Below are 24299 nucleotides of genomic sequence, written 5' to 3' on the forward strand. Positions count from 1 at the left end.
GCCTACACGGTGCCCACAGGAAAGCCTCTCACGCAGACCCTATCCTTCCCAGACACACCCGGGCATACATGAAACAGTCAGCCTGCTTTTCTGTCTTTGGATCTGGGCTTTAGGATGTCGCGATGACTGCGCTCATTGTGAAATTTGAGAGAGTGATTGCTTACCCGGAAAAGAAAAGCTCAATGGCATTTCGGTTGTAGCTTGCCATTTTGGGTTGGAAGGAAGAGAGGCTCAATCAAGTAAGCCCACAAAAAAAGCTTATATAATCCTGAAGATGACGATGGGATAATAAAGGAAAAATGCCGCTTCAAGACGGCACGCAGGGAGGTGAGGAGCTGGAGAGACGGATCATCCATTAAGAATGAGTGTTGCTAGGTGGTGGCAGTAGCATATGCCTTTAAATCCCAGCACTCGGGAGGCAGAGGTAGGCAGATCTCTGTGAGTTCGAGGCCAGCCTGGTCTACCGAGTGAATTCTAGGATAGTCAGGGCTACAACACAGAGAAACCCTGTGAAAACAAGCAAACAACAACAACAGAATATTACTCCTGCAGAGAACCTGGATTTGGTCACCCACATCAGGTGGTTCATAATTGCTGCCTGTAGCTCCAGCCTCAAGGGATTTGGTGACCTCTAGCTTCTGTGGGCACCAGCATGCATGTGGTGCACAAAGTCACGTGCATACTCACGTGCACACGTACACATAAATGATAAAATAAATACTTCTTTCCATCTGCAGCCACAGGCAGCTTCTCTCTTCATGTCTCAGTTCAGATTGAGAGGTTCATTTTCTGGTGGTTCAAGGCTGGGTGTCACATGGCTCCTCTTGGGTTTGTCCCAGTGCAGTGGAGGCTGGGGCTGGAGAAGGGTGTCAACGAGCAAAATACATTGTCGCTTCAAAGACAAATGGAGTATGGTGACTTTTAAAAGAAAGGTAGTATTAATCTCATGGTCTTTAAGAATATCCAGTAAATAATCTCTCTTCCTTTCTTGGATTCTGAGAAAATTAGGAATTAATACAAATGCTTGCCGAATAAGATATTAGATATTAAATATTGTGTGTGATTCTGTTTGTCATTTATCTGTGTGTAGCTTATGTGTTCTCTCCATCTTACTCTGTTGAGACAACATCTCTTTTTTTCTTTTTTAAGAATACCGTTCCATTAGTTCATGCTTTTTTTTAAGATTTATTTATTTATTATGTACACAGTGTTCAGCCTTCATGTATGCCCGCAGGCCAGAAGAGGGCACCAGATCTCATTACAGATGGTTGTGAGTGACCACGTGGTTGTGGGAATTGAACTCAGGACCTCCGGAAGAGCAATCAGTGCTCTTAACCTCTGAGCCATCTCTCCAGCCCCAACATCTCTTATTAAGCCTAGAACTAGCCATTTAGTCAGTCTGGTTAACCAATGAGCTCCCAGAATCTCCCTGTCTCTCTCTGAGCCCCCCTACCTTGTCACCCTCTGTGACAAGCGAACACAGCCACAACTGGCTTTTATGGGGCAGGCGAGGGCACTGTGGATCCAGACTCAGATCCTTAAGCTTGTACAGCAAGTGCTCTTAGTAGCTGAGCCATCTCTCCCTGCCAAGAGATGAAATACTATCTTTAACCCTGGCAAAGACCAGGTTGGATGATAAAACTTCACATTAGAGCACAGGAAATCTGCCATATGGCCTGCACAGTTACACAGACTTCCATAGTCCCAGAAATTACCTGACCAAGCAGAACATCTCCTATAGGGGCTTGCTCTATAGGCTTGCTAGGTGAGACTTGGGCTATAGAACATCCCCTATATAGGCTTGCTCAGAGAGACTTGGGGTACAGAACATCCCCTATATAGGCTTGCTCAGAGAGACTTGGGGTACAGAACATCCCCTATATAGGCTTGCTAGGTGAGACTTGGGGTACAGAACATCCCCTATATAGGCTTGCTAGGTGAGACTTGGGGTACAGAACATCCCCTATATAGGCTTGCTAGGTGAGACTTGGGGTATAGAAAAGCAGAAAAGAATCTGTTTCTTTTAGACGGCTTGTTCCAGAGAGAAAAGGAATATGACTGAACCCGAGTTACTCTTACTAAATGATCCAGTCAGAGTCATTCTGTCTCTCATGCAGCAAAATAAAGAAATAGAAGCCAGAAATGCTGTAATCATTGACCTCCTGTAACAGGGAAGGAAAGAGTAAGACAAGGCGAGATGTTTGTTAGCTGATAAAAAAGAAGAGGAGGAGAGATAAAGGTAGCGATTTTCTCTACTAAGGACTGACATCTCCATCACAGTAAGAACAATGAAGACTTAGGATACCAAGATAATATAACTAGAGATGATCATTTCCATATGAACAAATGATTCGATGGTTAATGAGACAAGAAGCCATCACTTTGAAAGAGTAGAGTAGTTGTGCTGTCGTTGGAAGGCACTGCATGATCCATGACTGCCTATGTACATATAGATACATATTACATATATGTATATATATGAATGACATGTTCTATGGATAAATGTTATTTTCCGGGCAGTGCTGTAGAGATCTTTAGACGGAAAGCAAAATATAAACCAGAAATCAAGCCGTGTAAATAAATACCATCGCTGAAGCTCAGCGTGGATGAGAAGTAAACGTTTAGCCTAGTTTACTTAGAAATATGCAAATTCTTTAGTCAGCTTTCCATCACGCGAAGAAAGTAACAGAAAAATAACTCACAAATAGGAGAGCTGTTTGGCTTCACAGTTTTGATAGTTCTGTTCCGCAGTCCATAAGATTTGTTGCTTAGGGGGGCTTTCTGGTGGGCATGCTCAGTAGCAATGGCTACGGACAACTGCTCCACCATGGCCAGAAGAGAAAGGAAGGTGAGAGTGGGTCCCATCATCATCGTCAAGGGCACACCTCCGATGTCACTGCCTTGAGGACCTCCCACTGCACCCTACCACGAAAAACTGTTTTAGCACTTTCCAGTATCTCACCTAAAAGGCAAACTTTTGCCACATAAGCTTTGGGTAGGGATGGGGGTCGTGGGTCCAGGGTGTGGACTTCGGCAGTGTTGAAACCCTGCAGAGCCTTCGCTGTGAAGGCGCCCAAAGCAGAGAGCAGTTTCTCTCAGCAAGACTGCATCTTAGTTTTGACAAGAGAGAAATCCTGAGATGTTTTAAGTGTAAAGATTTATTTTTATTATTTGTTTTAGTGTGTGTGTGTATCGGGGGCGGGGAGGGCACTGGATCTCTCCTCGAGCTGGAGCTAAGGCAATTGTGAACGGCCTAATATGGGTCCTGCGAATCCAAACTGAGTCTTCTGCGCGAGCAACACATGTTCTTAACTGCTGAACGTCTCTGCAGCCCTGGTATGTTCTAAATCTAAAGAAAAGGACTGGAGGATGCCATAAATAAGTAAATAAATACTAAGAAATAAAGGATTGGAGGAGGGTAGACAAAAAGAAGAACAGAGGAGGAAGGAACAAAAAGCCATTCTGAATTTTTGGGTCTTTTTTTTTTTTATGTTCTTTAAAACCTAATTCAAATCACATCACCACTGCTAGGTGACGCTATACCTTACTCATGGCCCGGAAACACGGGTCACTGCTCCCAGATAGAGCTTGCTCCCCCAGCTTGTGCTTTCATGCCCTTGCTCTTTACAGCCAGTGCGCAGGCTCCACCTGCCTTGCTTCCCCGAGTTTTCATTATAGAAAACAGTCTTAGCTCATGTCCACTGACTACATGTTTTAGACTTCCTTGGCCAAAAGAGCTGGTCCTTATTGTTTGTCTGTTTGTTTTTGTTTTGTGAAACAGTTCTGGCTGTCCTAGAACCCACTCTGTAGACCAGGCTGGCCTCAAACTTACAGAGACCCGCCTGCCTCTACCTCCGAGTGCTGGGTTAAAGGCGTGCAGCACCACCGCCCAGTCAGAGCTGGTTCGTTTTCTTGCTAACATCTGTAACTGCCACCAAGGTCCTTCAGGGATGTGCCACTCTTTAAATTTGGGTTGAACTCTTTCAGTGTGCTGTTACGCCCTACTTAGATCAGCACCTACAGCAATACTGACTACATCTATGGTGCTGGTGAGCGTAATTATCAAGTAATTGACTGTAGCACAATTAATAAAAACTCAGAGACAGATATTGGGGTTCAACCTAAAGGTCAGAAAAGAAAAACAGTCAGCCTGAAGTGTCTGAAATGGCCATCCTGCCTCCAGGAATCTTCAGAATGAGACCGTCTTTGAGAGCTGTCTCATCCCAAATTATATTTCTCTCGAGGGCTGGAATTAAAGGCATACACCACCACCACCACCACCACCTGGTTTCTATGGCAAACTAATGTGGCCTACTGGGATTAGAGGTGTGTGTCACCACTGCCTGGTCTGTAAGACTGACCAGGGCAGCTGTTTTACTCTCTGAACTTCAGGCAAATTTTATTTATTAAAATATAAATGAAACATCACTACAATTGACACCCCAGACTCCTCTAGCTTTCTTCAGGTAGAGTGAGCCTAAGAGGCAGGAGCTTGGTCCATCTGCACCTGGCTCTCCCTCCCTCAGGTATACTCGGCTCCTAGGCCCAGGTGGTGTAAACTTAACCTCTTTGAGCCTCCAGGATTCCCTTCTGTAAATGGGGTTAATAACAGAATCGGCCTTAGGAGGCAGGGTGGGGGTGCATGGCTGATTCACTGGGTGAATCTGTCGCAGAATGCTTGTAGTGCTCTGTGACTGAAGTCTAGCTTGGTATGTCAAGAGTTAAGACTTAGGATGGTGTAGTGAAGAAAGCAGGGCCAAGTGTTGAGTGTGAAGCCCCTTGAGGGTAGAGATCCCTTACAGTGAGTGCTTCCCCGGCTTCATCAGGGAGCAAAGGGACCTAGAAAAGACTCAGGTGGGTTCAGCTCAGAATATGAACAAAGTATTAGGTGCTGTGTTCACTTACACTGTCTGAGTCGTGCGGCCATGAGATCCCAGGCTTCCCCGTAACTCCCTAATGATACAGATGACTGGGTTTTCCATAGACATTCACCCTGTCGTGCGGCCATGAGATCCCAGGCTTCCCCGTAACTCCCTAACGATACAGATGACTGGGTTTTCCATAGACATTCACCCTGTTTATTTTCACTTCTCTTTTCTTTCCTTGTTTCTTTTGCTGAAGAAAGAGTCTCTAGCCCAGGTTGGCTTCTAGCTCACCACATAGCCCGGGATGACACTTAACTCTGGCTACCACATCTGGTTCATGCACGGCTGGGGATCAAACCCGGGGCTTCGAGTTATGCAAAGCAACCATTCGACCAGCTGAGCCCTAGATCCCATTTTCACTTCTCACTCACATTATGCTTTCAAATCCTATTGATTTTCTTTTTTCCCCTTTGTTTGTAAACATATAGATGTGATTATATTAAGAGGATAATACAATCAAATTTAAATTTTAATCTAATATGCTGTTTCCTAATTAAATATATGTAATAGGGGTGGATGTGGTGGTGCGTGTCAGTAATCAAAACACTTCGGAAGCTGAAGCGGGAGGGAAGATCAGGAATTGAAGCCAGCTGATGACAAACATACGTGCAGAGTCTGCCCCGACATTTTCCTGTTGTACCAGCTCCTGCCACAAACCAGCCAGTATATGATCATTCTGTCTCCATTAGGAGGGCTCCTTTCTGCAGTGAAGGGCAGTTAAAATGAATGCCAGGCCAATGTGCTCATCCCGAAATGGGACAGCTGCCACCAAGGCTCAGGGATCATTTCAGGAGGAGATAGAAAGGTTGTTAAGAGCCAGAGGCAGGGGACATCTGTAGTGATACAGTATTTGCTGGACACGACAATGTTGCTGCATATATGAGCTCCCAGCAGCTCTAGCTACATATACAAGACCTTCACGTGGTCAGGCTGGGCATAACCCCAGCATGGCTGAGGAAGTGAATCATGAAGTTACAGCCCTAGCTGAGGAGCTATTTATTGATGACGGATGGCAATGGGGTGGAGAGATTAAGCTTTCTTTTCTTTTCTTTTCTTTCCTTTTCTTTTCTTTTCTTTTCCCCCCCGAGACAGGGTTTCTCTGTGTAACAGCCTTGGCTGTCCTAGAACTCACTTTGTAGATCAGGCTGGCCTGGAACTCACTGGGATCTGCCTGCCTCTGCCTCCCAAGTGCTGGGATTATAGGCGTGTGCCACCACTGCCCAGTTTGAGATTAAGTTTTCTTTAGGGTTGCAGTCCATTGAATTGTCCTACACCCATATGCATTAAGTGGACTCAGTGGCTTAAAAGGAAGAACACATGAATGAGGAGTGGGGAACAGGAGAATTTGAGGTGAAGGGGAGTGGATTTGATCAAGCCATATAGTGTGCATATATGAAATTCTCAGTCTTCTCTCTCTCTCTCTCTCTCTCTCTCTCTCTCTGTGTGTGTGTGTGTGTGTGTGTGTGTGTGAGAGAGAGAGAGAGAGAGAGAGAGAGAGAGAGAGAGAGAGAGAGAAAGGAGAGACAAGCTGATGCGAAAAGCTCTCCCTGATATGCCGATGCCTAAACCAGGAAGGTCAAGAACAGTGTGTCTAGTGTGATCTTATTAATGACAGACAGAAAGAGAAGGAAAGAGGCCACGCAAGACCGAGAACCAATTAATGTCCATGTACACATAAAAGGGGATGCACCTGTTCAGATGGAGGTTACCTGAATCATTATCAGGGAGGATAGGCACCAGAGGAGACAAAAAACTAGAAAGTAGTTGGGAAACAGCATACTCATCTGTGTGTACTTTTGTGTCGTTTTAATTTAACAAGAAATATACACTTCCCACCGGGATGGTTTTAGACATTGGAGGGGAAATGCAATGAAGACAATACTATTTTATCAACAGAAGTAAATTTCTTTAATTACTTTTTTCCTCCTTATGAATTTATCACTTACTAAAAGTATACTTCTCCCACTAGCTACAATCTTGGCTGTTTTAATTAAAAGTACCTAGATGACTAGGCTCGGTTCAGGGAGGCTTTCTTTGGGGGCCTGCGATGTTGTGTGGTTCATTGTGTCCTGTGGCTGCTTCTGCAGGCGGCCTTGCGAGCCTCCATCCTTGTCCGGGACTGCGCTGCCGCCGCCGCTATTGTCTTCTTGATGGACCGGTTCCTGTACGGACTCGACGTCTCGGGAAAACTCCTGCAGGTCGCCAAAGGCCTGCACAAGTTGCAGCCCGAGACGCCCATCGCCCCGCAGGTGGTCATCCGCCAAGCCCGGGTCTCCGTCAACTCAGGTGGGCTCCATCCCTTGGCGCCGGCTGGTCCCCAGCCCGCTTTGCCCCCAGCTACTTGACCTCTACGGGCGCTGGCGGGCACCGGCGGGTGCCACCTCGGCCGCCCCAGCCCGCGCTGCCCCTGCACCCGCCTCTCGGCAGGCACAAAGGCCTGGCGTAAAGGGTTTCGGAGCCAAAAGCAGTAGAGAAAATTGTGAAAGGGTGTGGAAAATACTAATTGGAGCCTTTGTCTGCTAACAAATCTGTCCCGCTGCTTTCAAACAGGGGCATCTGAATTGCTGTACTTCTGACCAAGGGCCTTTAAAAAGCTGATTAGAAATCGACTCTTTTCTGCTAGCTCTCCTGTCTCCTTTCTGTAGGGCCACTTGACTAAGCCGACAATGGAGCTGACAGCCCACTGAAGCAATTTGAGGGTTTTCATCATTGAGAACACCGGTACAGTACCTGATTAGGCCTGAAAGTATCTTTTTTTCTCCCTGTCACTTTGAATGAAATGAAAACTGAGGCTGACAGGCCAACTTATGGAGCAGGGGAGTGGGGCTGAGGTGGGGGCTGGGTAGGTGGGGGACAGCACAGCCCGCTCCCACACAGGTCTAGAGTTATTTAAATTACTTATAATCTGTAAATTTAGAAACGTGGAGCGAAAGTATGAGAACAGAAATCAAATCTCCCCGCTGGAGACAACAAGCCCAACCTCCACACACACACCCTTTCTTTTGCTTGATTTCAGCTATTTCTGTTATTTTGGTAACTCTGGTCTGTATGAGGTGGAAGTCCCTTTACTTCATTTCTTTTGAAAGGGAACTGCAGAAACCATACTAAATGGGACGATTGTTTAACGCAGATAAAATGCAAGGGAGAGAAAGGGCTTGTAGAGATTGCCTTTTCAAAAACCCAGTCAGGGCTGGAATACAACTGTGTGTCGAGCTTCTTGCTTGCATATGGGAAGGCCTAGATCCATCCTAAGCACCACAAAAGCCCAAGTCCACTCTGGCAAATTCTTCTAACTGTAAATTATGCCTGTGACTTACTTTTGACTTTTCCTGAATACTCTAGAGAAAGCTGAACATTTTGCCTCGTGGGGGGATAGAACCCATGGCCTCGTGTTTGCTAGTTAAGTGCTCTACCACTGAGCTACATTCCCCCAGCAGTTCCTTTGCCTTGCTTTTTCATTATTGCCCTTGTACCCATGACATAGGTGATAGAGAGTTTTTCCCTTGCCGAAGCCTTAATGTCATCATGGGAAATCTATTCCTTGACTCACCTGGGTCTAAAATAAAAGACCTGGGTCTTATTTCTCAACAGTGAGCTCATCTTTTGTTCAAAGGCATTTCTATGAGTACTACTAAAACACAGACTCAGGACTGGCTCTTATAAACTACCCTAAAACATCTATACACCTACATAGCATTCAAATACAATGGGTATGTATGCGAAGTATTTAGAGTTGGCCATGTGAGGGAAGCACTGGGTAGAGAATGGAGGACTATACTCATCAAACAGGGCAAGGGAAGACCATAAAGAAGGTGGGAAGACAGTAGTGTAACTGAAATTCCCCTCAATCAAGACATTGCTGCTTTCCACCCAAAATGTGTCATAGATATCAAAATAACAGGTGTCAGGGAGACAAGAGAAGCCCCCTTAGATGTGCTGCTCAGCTGACTTCGAATCCAGAAGCAGACATTTCAAGCCAAAGTGGCAGAGAAAGGCATAGACTTCCCATTCCATACAGATGGAGGACTGAGCCAATACAGAACCTTCCCTCGTTAGGAACATGTAGATACTGTGAGGTAAAGGCTTTCAAGTGCCTGTGACTGACAGCATGGCTGCTCAGAGCCAGAGCATTGAACTCCTGCCCACGACACATATCCAGGGGCGTTTGTATTGGATATAGTACTAAGGAGAGCAGCAGGGGTTTGAATCTCAGTGCAGGGACCAAAAACGGGACCCTGAGTCACATGATTAAAAATGGATTCAGAAAGATAGAATTCTTTTTTAAATATTTATTTTTTATTGATTTTTATTGAGCTCTACATTTTTATTTGCTCCCTTCCCTTCCTCTCTCCTCCCCTTCAACCCTCTTCCAAGGTCCCCATACTCCCAATTTACTCGGGAAATCTTGTCTTTTTCTGCTTCCCATGTAGATTAGAAGACAGAATTCTTAAGGCTTTGCACAGGCTGTGAAAGGAGACACAGTGACTCCCCCCAGTCACCATGAAGAAGTTTCAAGGAAGCTTATTCAACCACGGGGGTCACATATCAGATATCCTACATATCAGATATTTCCATTACGATTTGTTACAGTATCAAAATTACAGCTATGAAGTAGCAACGAGAATAATTTAGTGGTTGGGGTCACCATGAGAAGCTGTATTAAAGGTTCACAGCATCGGGAAGGTTGAGTACCACTGATGGAGAGAAAGCGGGTATACCCAGAGCTCTCCCCGTGAGTGCATTGAGCTTCTGGCATGTCATGGCTGAGAAGGATGCTCAACTGTCGAAAACTGTCATTGAGGACATGGCATGAAAGCAACTGGCTAGGAAAATGAAGGAAAGGGGAAAGCATTTTTTAAAAAAATAAACAAGTTTCAAATTTTATGAAATTACTGGGCAAGTGGCAATATTGTTTTCTAAGTGTTCACTCTGTTTTTCATTCAGTCTCCCCTCAATCCATTCATAAAAAGACACAGTGAATGGTGCCCCTGGGCAGTGCTGCCTGCCTTTCCTGTGTCCTTGGCACCCTGGGAATGTGAGGAAGCATGAGTTTTGCTTCTGAAGATCTGGAGCCGATGCTGCCCACTGGGGGAACCAGGGACCAGCTAACACCATGTGCCCCCTGTGCCCCTCACTATGTAACTGGCAACAGCTGGAAACAGAGGTGCATTTCCTAGGGCAGGTTCCCTAGGTGTTCCAGCCCTGACCTCCTGACCTATATTCCTGCACAGCACTAATGGCAGGAGGGAAAGACAAAGAACTGACCATTGAATTTAAAGACCTTACTGAGAATAAACAAGAGGGATGGAAATGTGAAGAACTCTGAAAGCTTAAAGAGAAAAGATGTGCGTACGTGCACGCGCGCGCACACACACACACACACACACACACACACACACACACACACACAAGCATAGCAGGAGTTCCAGAACCAAGGAGATCCAGAAGTGAGACAAAACACATCTTTATAGCGAAAGTGTAAAGCAATCCTATGCCCTTCCTTTACCCAATGTGGTAAAACTGCTAAAAATAAATAACAAAAAAAAGTCTTAAAGGAAACATGAAGAAAAGACAAATCATTAACATAGGAAATATAATTAGACCTGACTAAAAACATTCAATAAGGAAGGATGACTCAGTCGTTAAAACTACATAGTACTCTTGCAGAGGACCTGGGTTCCATTCCCACACCCATGTTAGATGGCTCACAACTGCCTATAACTCCAGCTCCAGGGGATCTGATGCCCTCTTCTGCCATTTGTAGGCACCTGCACTTACCTGTATATACCCTGCCCATCCCCATCCCTGATCCTTAAACACACATTCAACATAATTAAAAATAAAATAAATCTTTGGCAAGCATGGTGACATACAACTTTAATCTCAACTCTCAGGAGGCAGAAACAAACAAACCTCTGAGTTTGAAGCCAGCCTGGTGAACATGCAGTGATCCAGGCCATCCAGGGCTGCACAGTGAAATCTGGTCTCAAAAAATATCAAAACAAAAAACAAGTAAAACTATAAAAAAACAGTCTAGATAAAAAGAAGAAATATCCCAGAAAGCAGTGGAATAAAAGCAAATCTGAGACAAAATAATTTGAACCTACCTGGAATTTTATAACCAGCAAAACTATCATTTAAAAGTGTAGACAAAACAGATATTTTGGAAGATTATTTTTCTAAAGCAAAATTAAACATAGAAAGATGGGCCTCTTGGTGCACAAACCAAGCAAGGTGTGCAGTGTCTATTAGACCATGTGTCATTGCTGAAATAGGCCATTTGGAAATTAAATATGACACAAACGATCTGTGTCATTAGGGAAAGCCGTAGGAGACAATGACATTTAGAGGTTTTTGTTTTTGTTTTGTTTCCTAAACTTACGTGTATGTGTATGAGTGCAGATGCCCATGGGCCCAGAATTGGATATCAGAACTCCCTGAAGCTGGAATTACGAGAGACTGTGAGCTACTCAGCATGGGTGCTGGGACCTGGAATCTATCAGAGCAGCAACTGCTTTCAGCCACTAAGTCATCCCAGCCCCATGACAATAACAATTTAGTGACAAGTAAAAGAAGGAGAAAAAGGGGGAGAAAGTCTTGGAAACGTTTGAAATAGTAGCATTCCAGGCCAAAATAATTATGAAATGTGATAATGGTGATGTGAAAGCTAGGCCAAGAAATCACAGGAACAACAGGAAGCAACCGTGACAGCGTAGGATGAGGGGGGGAAAAGAGAACTCACACATGGGCACAAAGAAGTAGAAGAGTCCCAGTTATGCAGGGCTTCAAGTCTCTTCCACAATTGGAAGAGGAGGCAATTAAAAGGCAAGTGGCTGAGTTTCCTGTTTATGAAAAACAACAACCCATAGATAAGGTTGTAGACTTAAGTTTCTGTCTCACCCAGTTCTGCAACCATTCAATACCAGAGAAACACACAGAGGCTTATATTAGTTATAAACTGTTTGGCCTATTAGCTCAGGCTTGTTATTAACTAGCTCTTACCACTTAAATTAACCCATAATTCTTGTCTACAGTTAGCCACATGGCTTGCTACTTTTCTCAGTGAGGCATTCTCATCTTGCTTCCTCTGTATCTGGCTTGTGACTGACTGTCTGCCTTTCCTCTTCCCAGAATTCTCCTAGACTGGTTGCCTCACCTATACCTCCTGCCTGGCTGCTGACCAATCACGTTTTATTAAACCAATGAGTGACAAATCTTTACAGTGTACAAGAATATTATCCCACAGCATAATGTCCCTCTCCTGTGGTAGCAAGCAAAATAAACAAAACGTTTGAAAAAAAAAAGATAGCTGCAAATCTCTAGGCACAGGTGAGAAACTGTTATGTAAATTGTTCTTGGCAATTGTAATCTGTTGTGGTACAGCTTTCACAGAGAGGACAAGCACTTTTTGTCGGCGTTTGTCTCTGCTATCCTGCTTTCTCTGTATCCACAAACTCACTCTCTCTCTCTCTCTCTCTCTCTCTCTCTCTCTCTCTCTCTCTCTGTGTGTGTGTGTGTGTGTGTGTATGTGTGTGTGTGTAAGGTATGAATCTAATTGATACTATATAACTTCCCAGTTTACCAATTCTGAAAATATATCATTTTTTTCAGTTTTATATATGATGTAGTTGTTGATGTAAATGTTAGATCCGGGTATTTCCAGAGGGGACATGGTCCCTGTCACGACACATCAATCCTATTGCAGAAACCATCATTAAATATGTGGGTGTCTGGAACCCACTCGTTGATATCTGCTTGCTTCTTCTCAGGGAAACTGCTGAAGGCCGAGTACATTCTGAGCAGCCTGATAAGCAACAACGGAGCAACCGGTAAGTGTCTCCCGTGTCTAGAGCGGTGCATCTCTCAGGCCCTGCCATGGACCTCATCTATAGCTGCTTAGTCCGTGTTGGCTACAGGGGACTACCTGCGACTAGATCTATAGTGAGGAATGAAGCGGCTTCTGTCAAGCTTCTTACTGCTCTCTGTTTCTGTTTTCTCTAAATTCAAACGCAAAGCCAAAGATGCTTGGTGCCTCATTGCTTCATTATAGAGCACCTCAGCTAGCGCACAGTGACTGCTAATGCGGACAGTCTGTGAGCCCCAGCAAGGGCTCAGTGGTAGCCTGGGGCCAGAATCATGGGGTGGGGTTGGGGAGGAAGGTTCGGGTTCAGAAGAATGCTCCTATGGCCTCATGCATTTCAATGTTCTGGAAATTCATTTTGCTGTATAACAACTTCCATAAAAAGTTACTTTTGAACTTTTTGATATTCAGTAACACATGAAATGAAACTTTAAGAGCTGTCTAGCAGATCATTTAAACCTGCGGAGGTTTTGTTGGGAATCCTGAGCATATCAGTCAGCAAGTTTCCCAAAGAGTTGAGCATGGTTTTTTCAATCAACTTTGGAGTTCAATGATCTGAGATCCATTGGCTCTTGGTTCTTGAAGCTTGTGGGGTGCACATGTGTGTGGAAGACATGTTGGGGTGCAAACGTTCACTACATGCCCTTTCTTTGTGGCCACCAGCACAAAACCACAGTGCTCACATTTTCTGTTTTCTACACTATACACGCCCACCAGAAAAACCCATATGCACACACAAGCACATACCCAACAAAACATGCATACACACACACACACACACACACACACACACACACACACACAACCTATACGTGCACACACAGGAAGTAGGAAGAAAACAGTGCAGTTTCTTGAAGGGCCCAAGTCCATTTTTCCCACTGACATTGACCATTCTCCCTTTTCCCTTTTGCCACCCACTGGGTCAGCTGACAAAACAGAACAAAAAGAACAATAGAGTGCGCAGTCCAATGTATACATGTGGGGAAATGTCATAACAAACTCCCTACATTGAAGAATTAATATGTGCTAGTACGAAACTGAAAACCCAGCCTACTTACCCGCACACTCCAGACCAACTTCTTAGAATCTTACCTGCCTCACACAAATGCCCACATAAAAAACAAACAAAAAAAAAAGTCACTCACCACTCCCTTCATTCAGTCAAATGACCAGCCAGAGTGCCAGCCCAGGTCTCCCTAGCAAGCGTCATTACATGGGTAATGAATTCTCTCCTAAGTTTTGGTCTGTGTGGAGTCATCACCTGCAGCATCCAAACTAATCTTGTGTGGTTGGGACTGACCGTGCAGTCGGATGCAGCCACAGACAGTGGGGTCTCACCGTGGAAAGATAACCTGGGGTTAGGATCTTGGGGAACATTCAAGATGATAGCACTGAATCTGGGATCAGAGAAAGAAGATGAACTGTTAAGAGGCCAGAGAAGAGCATCCCAGGTTGGAATGACGTGAGTACAGGTAGGTGCATGAAACAAGAGACCAGATAAAGGTCCTAGGGAGCAAAACCCGTTGATCAAACAGCCGCAGACTATATAGAAGCTGGCCCCTGTGGAGGCATGGGGATTGGAGCTGTCTCTCAGATCTAAATCATGTATGCTCATGAAGAAAGACATCTCTGAAAATAGGTTTGTTTTACCCTGCCCTTTCCTTATTGACTCCAGGCAATGTCTTTGTTTTTATTTCAGGTACCTGGCTGTATAGAAACGAAAGTGACAAAATCCTGGTGCAGTCGGTCTGTATACAGATCAGAGGACAAATTCTGCAGAAGCTAGGTACTGTCTGATGGCAATCATCCTTCCTCTCAGGGCTCATGTACGGAGGCTGGCTAAAAGAATTTACTGTGGCATTTCCTTATTATATCTGGTCAAGACCGTCACATCCCGCTTCCCTTTTGTTGTCCTGTTGAGAAGAAAATATGTTTAAGATATTAAGAGCTGAGTTTAGCATAGTTGTATACACCTATGTAGTCAACTCTGTATACTGAGGCAGGAGGATAGCTTGAGACAGGAGACTGAGGCCAGCCTGAGCAACATAGTGAGATTCCATGTTTTAAAATAGCCACGTGGTGGTGGTGCACACCTTTAATCCCAGCTCTCAGGCGTCAGAAGCAGGTGGATGAATCTCTGTGAGGCCAATCTGGCCAGTCTACAAAAGCAAGTTCCAGGACAACCAGGACTATTACACAGAGAAACCCTGTCTCGAAAAACAAAAAAAAAAAAAGAAAAAGAAAAAAGAAAGGTCCATAGCTCAAGAATATTAATAAGAGCCAGGCAGTAGTAGATACATGCCTTTAATCCCAGCACTTGGAAGGCAGAGGCAGGCGGATCTCTGAATTTGAGATCAGCTTAATCTACAGAACAAGTTCTGGGACAGATTGGGCTACACAAAGAAACCTTGTCTCAAAATTCCAAAAACCAAAACCAACCAAACAAAAAATGAATATTAATAAGAGAAGACCATTTTTTTTTCTGTTAGTTGTGATTTCACCGAATGTGGTTGCTCGCACAGTCCTTGGAGTGGTCACAAAAATTTTGAATGAAGTTTTCAAACCCTAATTAGACTAAAAGGCAAACTAAAGGTTTTGAAATTATAATAGAAGATGGTAACTATCATTCTTATAAATAATGGAAATGACCATAGATTACATGTTTATGTATGTGTGTGTTACAGACTGTGCTGGTTAGTTTTGCATCAACTTGACACAAGTCAAGTCTGAGTCATCAGAGAGGAGGGAGCCTCCATTGAGAAAATGTCCCCATAAGATCACGCTGTAGGCAAGCCTTTTCTTAATTAGTGATTTTTGTAAGAAGGCCCTGCCTGTTGTGGGTGATGCCATCGCTGAGCCAGTGGTGCCTTAAGAAAGCAGGCTGAGCAAGCCATGAGGAACAAGCCAGTAAGCAGCGCCCCTCCACGGCCTCTGTGTCAGCTCCTGCCTCCTCGTGCCTGCCGGGTTTGAGTTCCTGTCCTGACTCCCTTCAACATGAACAGTACTGTGGGAAGTGTGAGCCAAAGAAACCCTTTCCTCCTAAGTTGCTTTGTTCATGGCATTTCATCGCAGCAGTGGTAACCCTGATGAAGATAGATACCAAATGCACGATAACTCTCACAGTTCCGTGGCGATGTGGGAACATTATCAATGTACCTCCAAAGAGAAGAAACAAATTGCCGTGCCGGTCCTCTCTATGCCGGATTTTCCTAACAGAAGTCAATGACTGTTCCTAATGCACTTGCTTTCTAAGTTCTTCCTAATTATTTACTCTATTTATTTATTATTTATAGCTATACTTGTTCATTATTTATCTGTTTGCTAAAACACAGATGCTGACAGCCTAGCCCTATTCTTTCTTTGTTTTTCAGGCATGTGGTACGAAGCGGCAGAGCTGATATGGGCCTCCGTCGTTGGCTATCTGACGCTCCCTCAGCCAGATAAAAAGGTTGTGTGCCTACACACAGCGCCTCCCCTCCATGCTTGTCTTCGGACAGCTGTCTCTTTACAACACAATTAATTTCATGACGTATCAAGTCTATCGGCACCATCTTCTTTACCGACCCAAGCCCCGGACCAGGAACATTAGGGAACTTCCTGGGTGTCATAATTAGTCTTGGCCTATGGCAGGTTTCTGTAATAATTCCCAACCATCCAGCTCTAAATTGAGCTCTCTACTCCGCTGTGTCCATCTTGTCACATATTAACCTTCACTTGGTTCTGTGACAGAACTGAGATGACCATGATACTTACATATAAAGTCATTTTCCATGAGTCCAATGAGCAAAGCTCCCTTTAATTGTGCATACGATAACATTGTTAAGAAACTAGGAGCCATGGGGGCTGGAGAGATGGCTCAGAGGTTAAGAGCACTGACTGCTCTTCCAGAGGTCCTGAGTTCAATACCCAGCAACCACATGGTGGTTCACAACCATCTGTAATGAGATCTGGTGCCCTCTTCTGGCCTACAGGCATACATGCAGACAGAACACTGTATACATAATAAATAAATAAAAATATTAAAAAAAAAAGAAAAAGAAACTAGGAGCCAACCTTTGCCTCGCTGTTGGTCGTCTCATTCTCTCTGTGGCACTGTCCTCTCGTTACCTGAGCCTGTCCCCCAGCACTGCGTCAATGAGTGAGGCCTGTCTGCTTCTGCAACACAGAGAGTGGTATAAGATCTCTTCCCGTGCCATAATATTCAGCCCTATTAACTAGATAAATTAATGCTGATAATCCAGTAAAGCCCAACTTCAAAGCAGCCATATTTCGATTCATCCTCATGCCTTGGGATGTGATGGTCTCTCAAGCCCAGTGACGTTTAATTCAAAAGTATCTCCGTCATCGTCATAGAATAATAACCAGCAGATAGTTCACCTAGGATGGAGCCCTGGACTGCAGGCCGTAAGATGACAGAACGCCAGTCTGATTTGTTTGTTTTCCTTACAGGGCATTTCCACATCACTGGGTATACTGGCGGACATCTTCGTTTCCATGAGCAAAGCAGATTATGAAAAGTTTAAGAACAACCCACAGGTTAACTTGGTAATTGTCACTGGTCAAAAGCCTGGTTCAGAGTGGCCTTCCCTGGACGCCTGTCAATGCTGATTCTGGTTACCCCGTTTCTTTCCCAGTAGAGGAGGGGTTGGGCGCACAGTCCTTCCTGTGTTAATGGGAACAGCTCTAGTGGTTCCTATTTGTCTTGGTCTTCCCAGCCTCCAGCACTGAATCAAATATACAGAGGGTGTGGAAATGTTCATGTGAATGAATGAGAGGAGATCCCCAGAGCGGCTTTCAGCTCTATACATTTCCTTTCCATGTTTTACAAAATTTACTAAGCAAACTTGGCGATAAAAGGATAACAATTTTAAAACAAAACAAAATCACAGTGGGGATGACAGAGGGAGAGAATTCAGTTGGCAGAACGTTTTCCATATAAGTATGATGACCTGAGTTTGTTTGGTCCCCAACACCCACATAAAAGCCGGGCATGGTAACATGTGCTTGTAATCCCAATGCTGGAGACATAGGAAGAACCTTGGAGCGTGCTAGTCAGCCATTGTAGCTGAATCTGTGAGCTCATGGTGAGAGACCTGTCTCAAAACAAAACAAAAAAGGGTGGACAGACCCTGAGAAAGACATCCACAAGCCATTTTTTGTTGTTGTTGTTCAAAGCAGAACATTGAGGATTTGCTCCGTATTCTTAGTCTGATATTACCATTTTTTTTCATAATGTTGTGTGTTGATCACTTCTTCAATACAAAATGAGCTCCTACAGGCCACTGTCTCCTCAAGTCTAGAACGGTGTCTGGATCCATGGAGATGCCCAGAATGAATAGATGAATCCTTGTTGGTGTGAAGCCATAAAAAATCTTTGCCAAAAACAGCACAGAGATCACCAATCAGTCTGGATACAAAATGTGTGGTTTCCATGAACAGGGAACTGTTCCCCAGTTCCCAGAGAAGCTCATCTAATTTACTTTGTCTAAATGTTGGACATGGTAGAGCCTGTGAGTTGTGAATGCAGGATAGGGATGGAGGCAGCTAGAGGAAGGGACAGCTGGTGCCCTGGACCCACTTAGACTTTCTTAGCGCTGTTCTGACAGACTCGACAGACTCATGGCGAAAAGAAGGGATCCCTGGGCATCTTGAAAGAAGCGCATTGCAATGTCAAGGGCTTTGTCTTCCCAATGGAGAAACAGCACCTGCTACTTCACTGTTCATCCCTTTTCCCACAGGCCTTGCTCAAGGAGTTTGACCACCATTTGCTGTCAGCGGCCGAAGCCTGCAAACTGGCGGCTGCCTTCAGTGCTTACACGCCCCTGTTTGTGCTCACAGCTGTGGTAAATACGGGGTTTCCCATGCAGCAGGGAGGGGAAAGTCTAACCTTGAAGTAGATGCTGGCTCCTCGCTGGCAATTATGCTAAGACTCCACACGAGGAAAGTGCTATTGGTCAGAAGGACCAGATCCTGATGGCAGCCGAGTTCCTTCAGTCCAAGCGTATAAGACTGTTTGTTCCAGAGCAAGGGTTCCTAGGGCTGCCACCCCAGGAGCCTTTTCAAAACATGTGTTCCTGAGGCCTGCTATGTGCCTGTTAAATGTCAAAACCCCTTGGAGGGAGGGGGGGTGGAAATGGAAACTTTTATAATTTAATAAAATTTACTAAAAAAAAAATAATAATAATAAAATTGCTAGCTAATTTTATCTAAAAAAAAAAAAAACCCCTTGGACTAGCATTGCAAAATCTTTCATCAGCGGTTAAGAGCAAGTACTGCTCCTGCGGAGAACCTGAGCCAGGTTCCTACCACCTACATCTGGTGGCTTACAGCAGTCTGTAACTCTAGCTCCAAGCAATCCAACACCCTCTCTGGACTCCATAGACATGTGCATGAACACATAAACACACACATACATATAACTTTTAACAATGACTTTAAATATATATGTGACATATATATAGTCAACTCCATATCTGTAAGTTCCACACCCTTATGTTTATTTTAAGATCTTTGGATCAAAATTTTTGCATCTTTAGAAAACATGTAGAGATAGGCCTTTTGTTCTTGTCTTTCCCAGACAATGCAGTATTGACACTGTGTTACACATTAGAAGTGATCTCGAGAGGATGTATGTACATGTTTTATGTGTATACCATTTTGTGCAAGGGACATCAGCATCCACAGATTTTGGTATCTACATGGGAAACCAATACGCAGATTCAATACACAGATTTAAAGCCCACTGCTCTGTTGTTTGGGTTATAATTAAATCAATACCCTTACTGCATAGAGAAATGAGTTATGTTTATATCCTGGGTGTGGACTGTATCAGTAAGACTTTTGTCACTAGAACCAATACAAATCCTGTGGGAAGTAATCTAAGGGAAGGAAAGGACTCTTCTTTGATTTTTGTTTTGCTTTAAATTTGGTGATGTTGTTTGCCTTTTTGCTAACAGTTTCGGAGGTTCCCATCTGTGGCTCACTGGCTCTATTACTTTGGTCCAGAGATTAGATAAAATGTCATAGTAACGGGAGCTATTAAGAACAAAAGGTTCAGCCTCATGGCTGCTAGTGCTAGCAGGCATCCATCCTCCTTCCCCTCTTATTCCAAACTCACTCCTGCTTATTGGATGGTACAACCCACCCTCAAGGTGGGTCTTGCATCTCTTATGTTGTCTCTGGTAAGTATTCCCAGACTTACCAAGCCAATCAGACAGACAACCCAACTGTCATGTGCCATTTGCTAAAATGAATAGCAGCAAAGATCACAAGTCTGCCATGTTCAGTATACAAGCATCAGGATGGAAGGTAAAGATAATGTCTTATCCTCCATACCAGTCAATGGCTCTTGTTGCCATCCTTTCTTACTTACCAAAACAAAACTCACACACACACACACCCATTAAACATTGGGAACCTTCTTTAGAATGTCTGTGGTGTGTATTTCTCTTTCTGTAATATTTTAAGTGGTTACCCTCCAGGAATTAAAAAGGTCGCTGGGTTGGTGGTGCTGCACACCTTTAATCCCGGCACTTGGGAGGTCGAGGCTAGTGTGGATCTCTGTGAGTTTGAGACGAGTTTGCTCTACATAGTGAGCCCCAGAAGAGCCAGAGCTACAAAGAGAGACCCTGTCTCAAAAACAAAAGTGAAGAAAAACAAAAAAGGAAAGAAGAAGTGCGTCTGGTTCTCGATGCACTATCTGACCTGCACCTGCTCTTCCCCCCCCCCCAGAATATCCGTGGAACGTGCTTATTGTCATATAGTAGCTCTACTGACTGTCCCCCAGGATTGAAAAGTGGGTATCTGTGTGATGCCAAAGAGGCTTTTGAGATTGGCCTCCTGACCAAGAAAGACGGAGAGCTGGTTAGTGGGAAGCAGGAGCTGCACAGTTTCATCAAAGCCGCTTTCGGCCTCGCCACAGTGCACGGCAGGCTGTATGGGGAGACAGATGTGGTCCGCGCTGCAAGGCAGCTGTGCAGAGACGCTGTGGAGAAGCTGTACACCTATAGTACTTCCTCCACCAGCCAGGATCGAGAAGCCCTGTCTCGGAAAATCATGTCTCTTGTCAGCCAGGTGAAGAGACATCTCCAAGTTCAAAGCTTCCCACATTTAGATGAGAGATCTTACGTCCCAGAGAGTTTCAAGGGTGGCTTGGATAAGCCGATCTTGCACGGGCGCATGGATTTCCAACAAATTCTTGAAACCTATTCCCAACACCATGCTTCCGTGTGTGAAGTATTTGAAAGCTCTTGCGGGAACAACAAAGGCAACCAGAGAGACACAAAACCAGAGGTCTGTATCACTGCTCTGAAAACAGAAACAAACACCATGGATACTATGGGTGCTACTCTAGAGAAACTGTGTTCTCAAGGGAGCAGGAGTATAACTTCCTCCCAGATGACTGAGAAAGACCAGGAGAAGCTCAGAAGGGTAAGGAGAAGAAGTTGGACCCATTCTGAGGCATTTCGAGTCTCCCTGGATCAAGATATGGGGACTGAGACTGAGCCGCCAAGCCAGAGCAATGGCAGGGAAAATGTTCCCCACACGTCTCTGAGTGAAAGCCGTAGCTCCAGTTCTTGGAGCAAACTGTCAGGCCTCAGCTCTTCTGCAAGTTGGGAGGAGGTGAACTGTGGTGTTGAGGATATGGCAAGGAGAGACTCCAGCAAAGCAGAACATCTTGTGGACACTCAGTGCTCCATGGCCATGTCTGAGGAGCCCAAGACCGACAGAAGCGGCAAAGCTACAGACTTGTTTTCAAAGCTGCATGGTGTCTTTCTTCAGGAAACTGAAGATCACGGCCTGGAGTCTACACAAAGGCAGTTGCACAAATACACGTCATTAACACCCATCCTTCCTCTCAACACAGCAGACACATGCTTGGCCACGGGTACGGGGTTATTAGAAGGCCGTGAAGGAAACCAGGATGTCGGAAATGAAGGACCTAGGAATACTTCTCTTCAGTCCAGTCCTTCATGTGGCTCTGTTTCCTGGTCCTTGTCTAGTTCTAACAAGTTCACAGACATGGCTACATATCCTTCAGTTCAAGAAGAAGAAACCTGTGAAATAGTTGGTTCCTTTCCAGAAACTAAGTTTAACATCAAAGACAGGTGTGGAGGAAAGAATGGGGGAAAGCTCACAGGGCCTGAATGTAATGATGGTCCCTCCTCAGTTGACCCGGAAGAGGAAACAGAAGAAAGAAGAGAAGATGAGCCGCCACACTCTCAGGTAGTACTGGAATCTTTAGAAGGCAGCCATTCAAGGCTGACGTGTAGCACTTCCTCTCATCTGTCTGTTCAGGGTGATGGCTCAGCAAAGACAGGCAGCTCAATCAAAGACCAGGGCACGGACCCTGACGCCTCTACAGAGAATGAGGAAGGCAAACTCCTCGACAGCACAGAGGTCTACCCCACTGGCCAAAATGGCGCTCACAGACCTAGTGCTCTGAGGCCAGGTCAGAGAGACGAGAGGCCCAATTCCTCTGTCAGTGGCTACAGTCCCTTCCCTGTCCTCGACGAGGACTTCAGCACCACAGAGGAGGAAAAGGACCCTGGGAGCCTGCTGAAGAGCAGCCAGAACTCCAGCTCCTCCTTACAGGGGTGGCAGAAACCACCTGCCTTTTCCAGCAGCTCTTCGGAGGGGGAAAGTTCATGGTCTCTTCTGAGCTCCAGCAGAAGCTCGTTCGCCTCATTGCCAGGACAGACCAGGCAAGAGGTCTTTGAAGCTCGCACCCTGCAACCTGATGACCTTGAAAAACTTCTGGCGGGAGTGAAAAACGACTGGCTGCTTCAGAGACTGGAGAATACAGGAGTTTTACAGGCCAATCAACTCCAACGTGCACACAGTAAGTACAACCTTTTGAGTCTATAGCGTTGGACTTCAGAATGTTTCTGCTGGGAGCCCTTGGAAGAGCTTTGCTGGGTATACCATTCACTTATTATGAAAGATGCACCATGTGATCCACCAGGAAAATTGCTCTTCTAGCTATGGAATTTCCTGCCTGGAACCTACAGTGAACATGCAAAGTGTACTCACTGGGTGCCAAGACCTGTTCAAAACAGCTTAAAGAAGTCTAACCTTATTTTTTTTTTCCAGACGCCCTTCTGCTAAAATATTCCAAAAAATCTGAATTGTGGACAGCCCAGGAAACTGTGGTGTATTTAGGGGACTACCTGAAAGTGAAGAAGAAAGGCAAGCAGAGAAATGCATTTTGGGTCCACTGTCTTCATCAAGAGGAAACTCTGGGGAGGTATTTACTGGGAAACGTGTGTCCTCAGCATAATTGGGCTAATTTTCCCTTTGCTTAAGTAGTCATTCATGAGATTTTGAAGGGGTTGAGATATGGCCAAAATGTAAGCTTTCAGATATTGACTTCCTTCTTCTTCATTATTACTCACTTGATAACAGTTTCCATATATCACAGAGCTATGCCCTATAAGTGTCTGGATGCTTCAGAGTTCCCAAAACAAAGAAACCAATCTTAACTCTTACAGTCAATCCAAAAAGCAAAGCAAGGCTATTTACGTACAAAGAAATGACAGCTGGCTTCCCAGTAGCAACAGTAGAAACCCCAAACAATGGAAGTCACATACTTGAAAATAGCTAATGCAGAGAACTATGAAGACATTTTCATATTAAAATAAAAGCGGCCACAGGAGTTTGATACTAACAAATCCATGCTAAGGAAAAATAGTGTACAATGAGAAGAAAAGTGTCTCCCTTGTCACAGAGTGATGAGCCACCCTTCTGGAAGAATGTTCCAGAAATGCTTCAGTACTGGCACCCCATGGGGGTAGCCCTTTTGTACATTCTTCTGACCTCAGTCAATAAAGGAAACACTCTGGATTGGTTCAAAGCCTCTGCAGACCTGCATTCAGCGCTGGTGTCCCTCTCAGAACATCCCAACAGAGCATCATTGGGATGCTCTCTGATGCTGTGGAGGCTCCATCTGTGTGTGCACTTTTCCCTGTCAGATCCCTTCTCACACTCAGGAGTCTGCATGGTCAGAACTATAGCCTCTTTGAGTTCAGTTACATATTAAAGTTAGAGATTTATAAGGGGAGGGTTGCTCTCATTATGGTCTACAATGCTGACAACTTCCTCTGGTTGCTGTAGGTCACTCCCAGCACATGGGACATTACTAATAAATTCATACTAACTTACAGCAAGTATAATCACTACAGTGGCATATAGTACTGTCATTTTGCCGTATTTAATTACTTATTACTGTGTATAGTCTCTGTCTGATTATACTCTGAGCCCTTGAAAGTTTTATGTCTTCTATCTCGCGCTTGTCTCAGTACCCTCAGAACTAACACATTGGTGTGCCTGTAATAGGTGTTGGTAAAGTTAGTGCCCACAAGAATGAAATCACTCAAGAAAGGGATAGAGCAGGGCTTCATGCCAACTAATTGACATCTTTAAGACCATGCTGCGGACAACAGAGTCTTGGGCTCCAGACTCCACCATGTTGACTCCTGGTTTCCACAGAGATGTGAAGAACGGCTATGCTCCAT

At 44.8% G+C, this 24299-nt stretch overlaps 1 protein-coding gene across 8 annotated transcripts in view; it reads left to right on the top strand.

Moving 5' to 3' along the window:
* Positions 1–24299, top strand: part of Alpk1 (alpha kinase 1) — a 98726-nt gene that overhangs the window by 70312 nt on the left and 4115 nt on the right. For 7 of the 8 annotated variants that reach the window (XM_087897589.1, XM_087897587.1, XM_087897586.1 and 4 more), the window contains 8 exons: positions 7013–7211; positions 12695–12754; positions 14486–14572; positions 16158–16234; positions 17236–17331; positions 18525–18629; positions 20518–22627; positions 22879–23032. In XM_087897589.1, the coding sequence (XP_087753715.1) occupies positions 7013–7211; positions 12695–12754; positions 14486–14572; positions 16158–16234; positions 17236–17331; positions 18525–18629; positions 20518–22627; positions 22879–23032 (2888 nt within the window). Of the gene's footprint in view, positions 1–7012; positions 7212–12079; positions 12255–12694; positions 12755–14485; positions 14573–16157; positions 16235–17235; positions 17332–18524; positions 18630–20517; positions 22628–22878; positions 23033–24299 lie in introns of those variants that run through there. The other variant, XM_087897593.1, reaches the window with a different exon arrangement.

The sequence above is a fragment of the Myodes glareolus genome, chromosome 17, assembly GCF_982192425.1.
Source record: "Myodes glareolus chromosome 17, mMyoGla1.1, whole genome shotgun sequence".
In the NCBI taxonomy this organism is placed as follows: Eukaryota; Metazoa; Chordata; class Mammalia; order Rodentia; family Cricetidae; genus Myodes; species Myodes glareolus.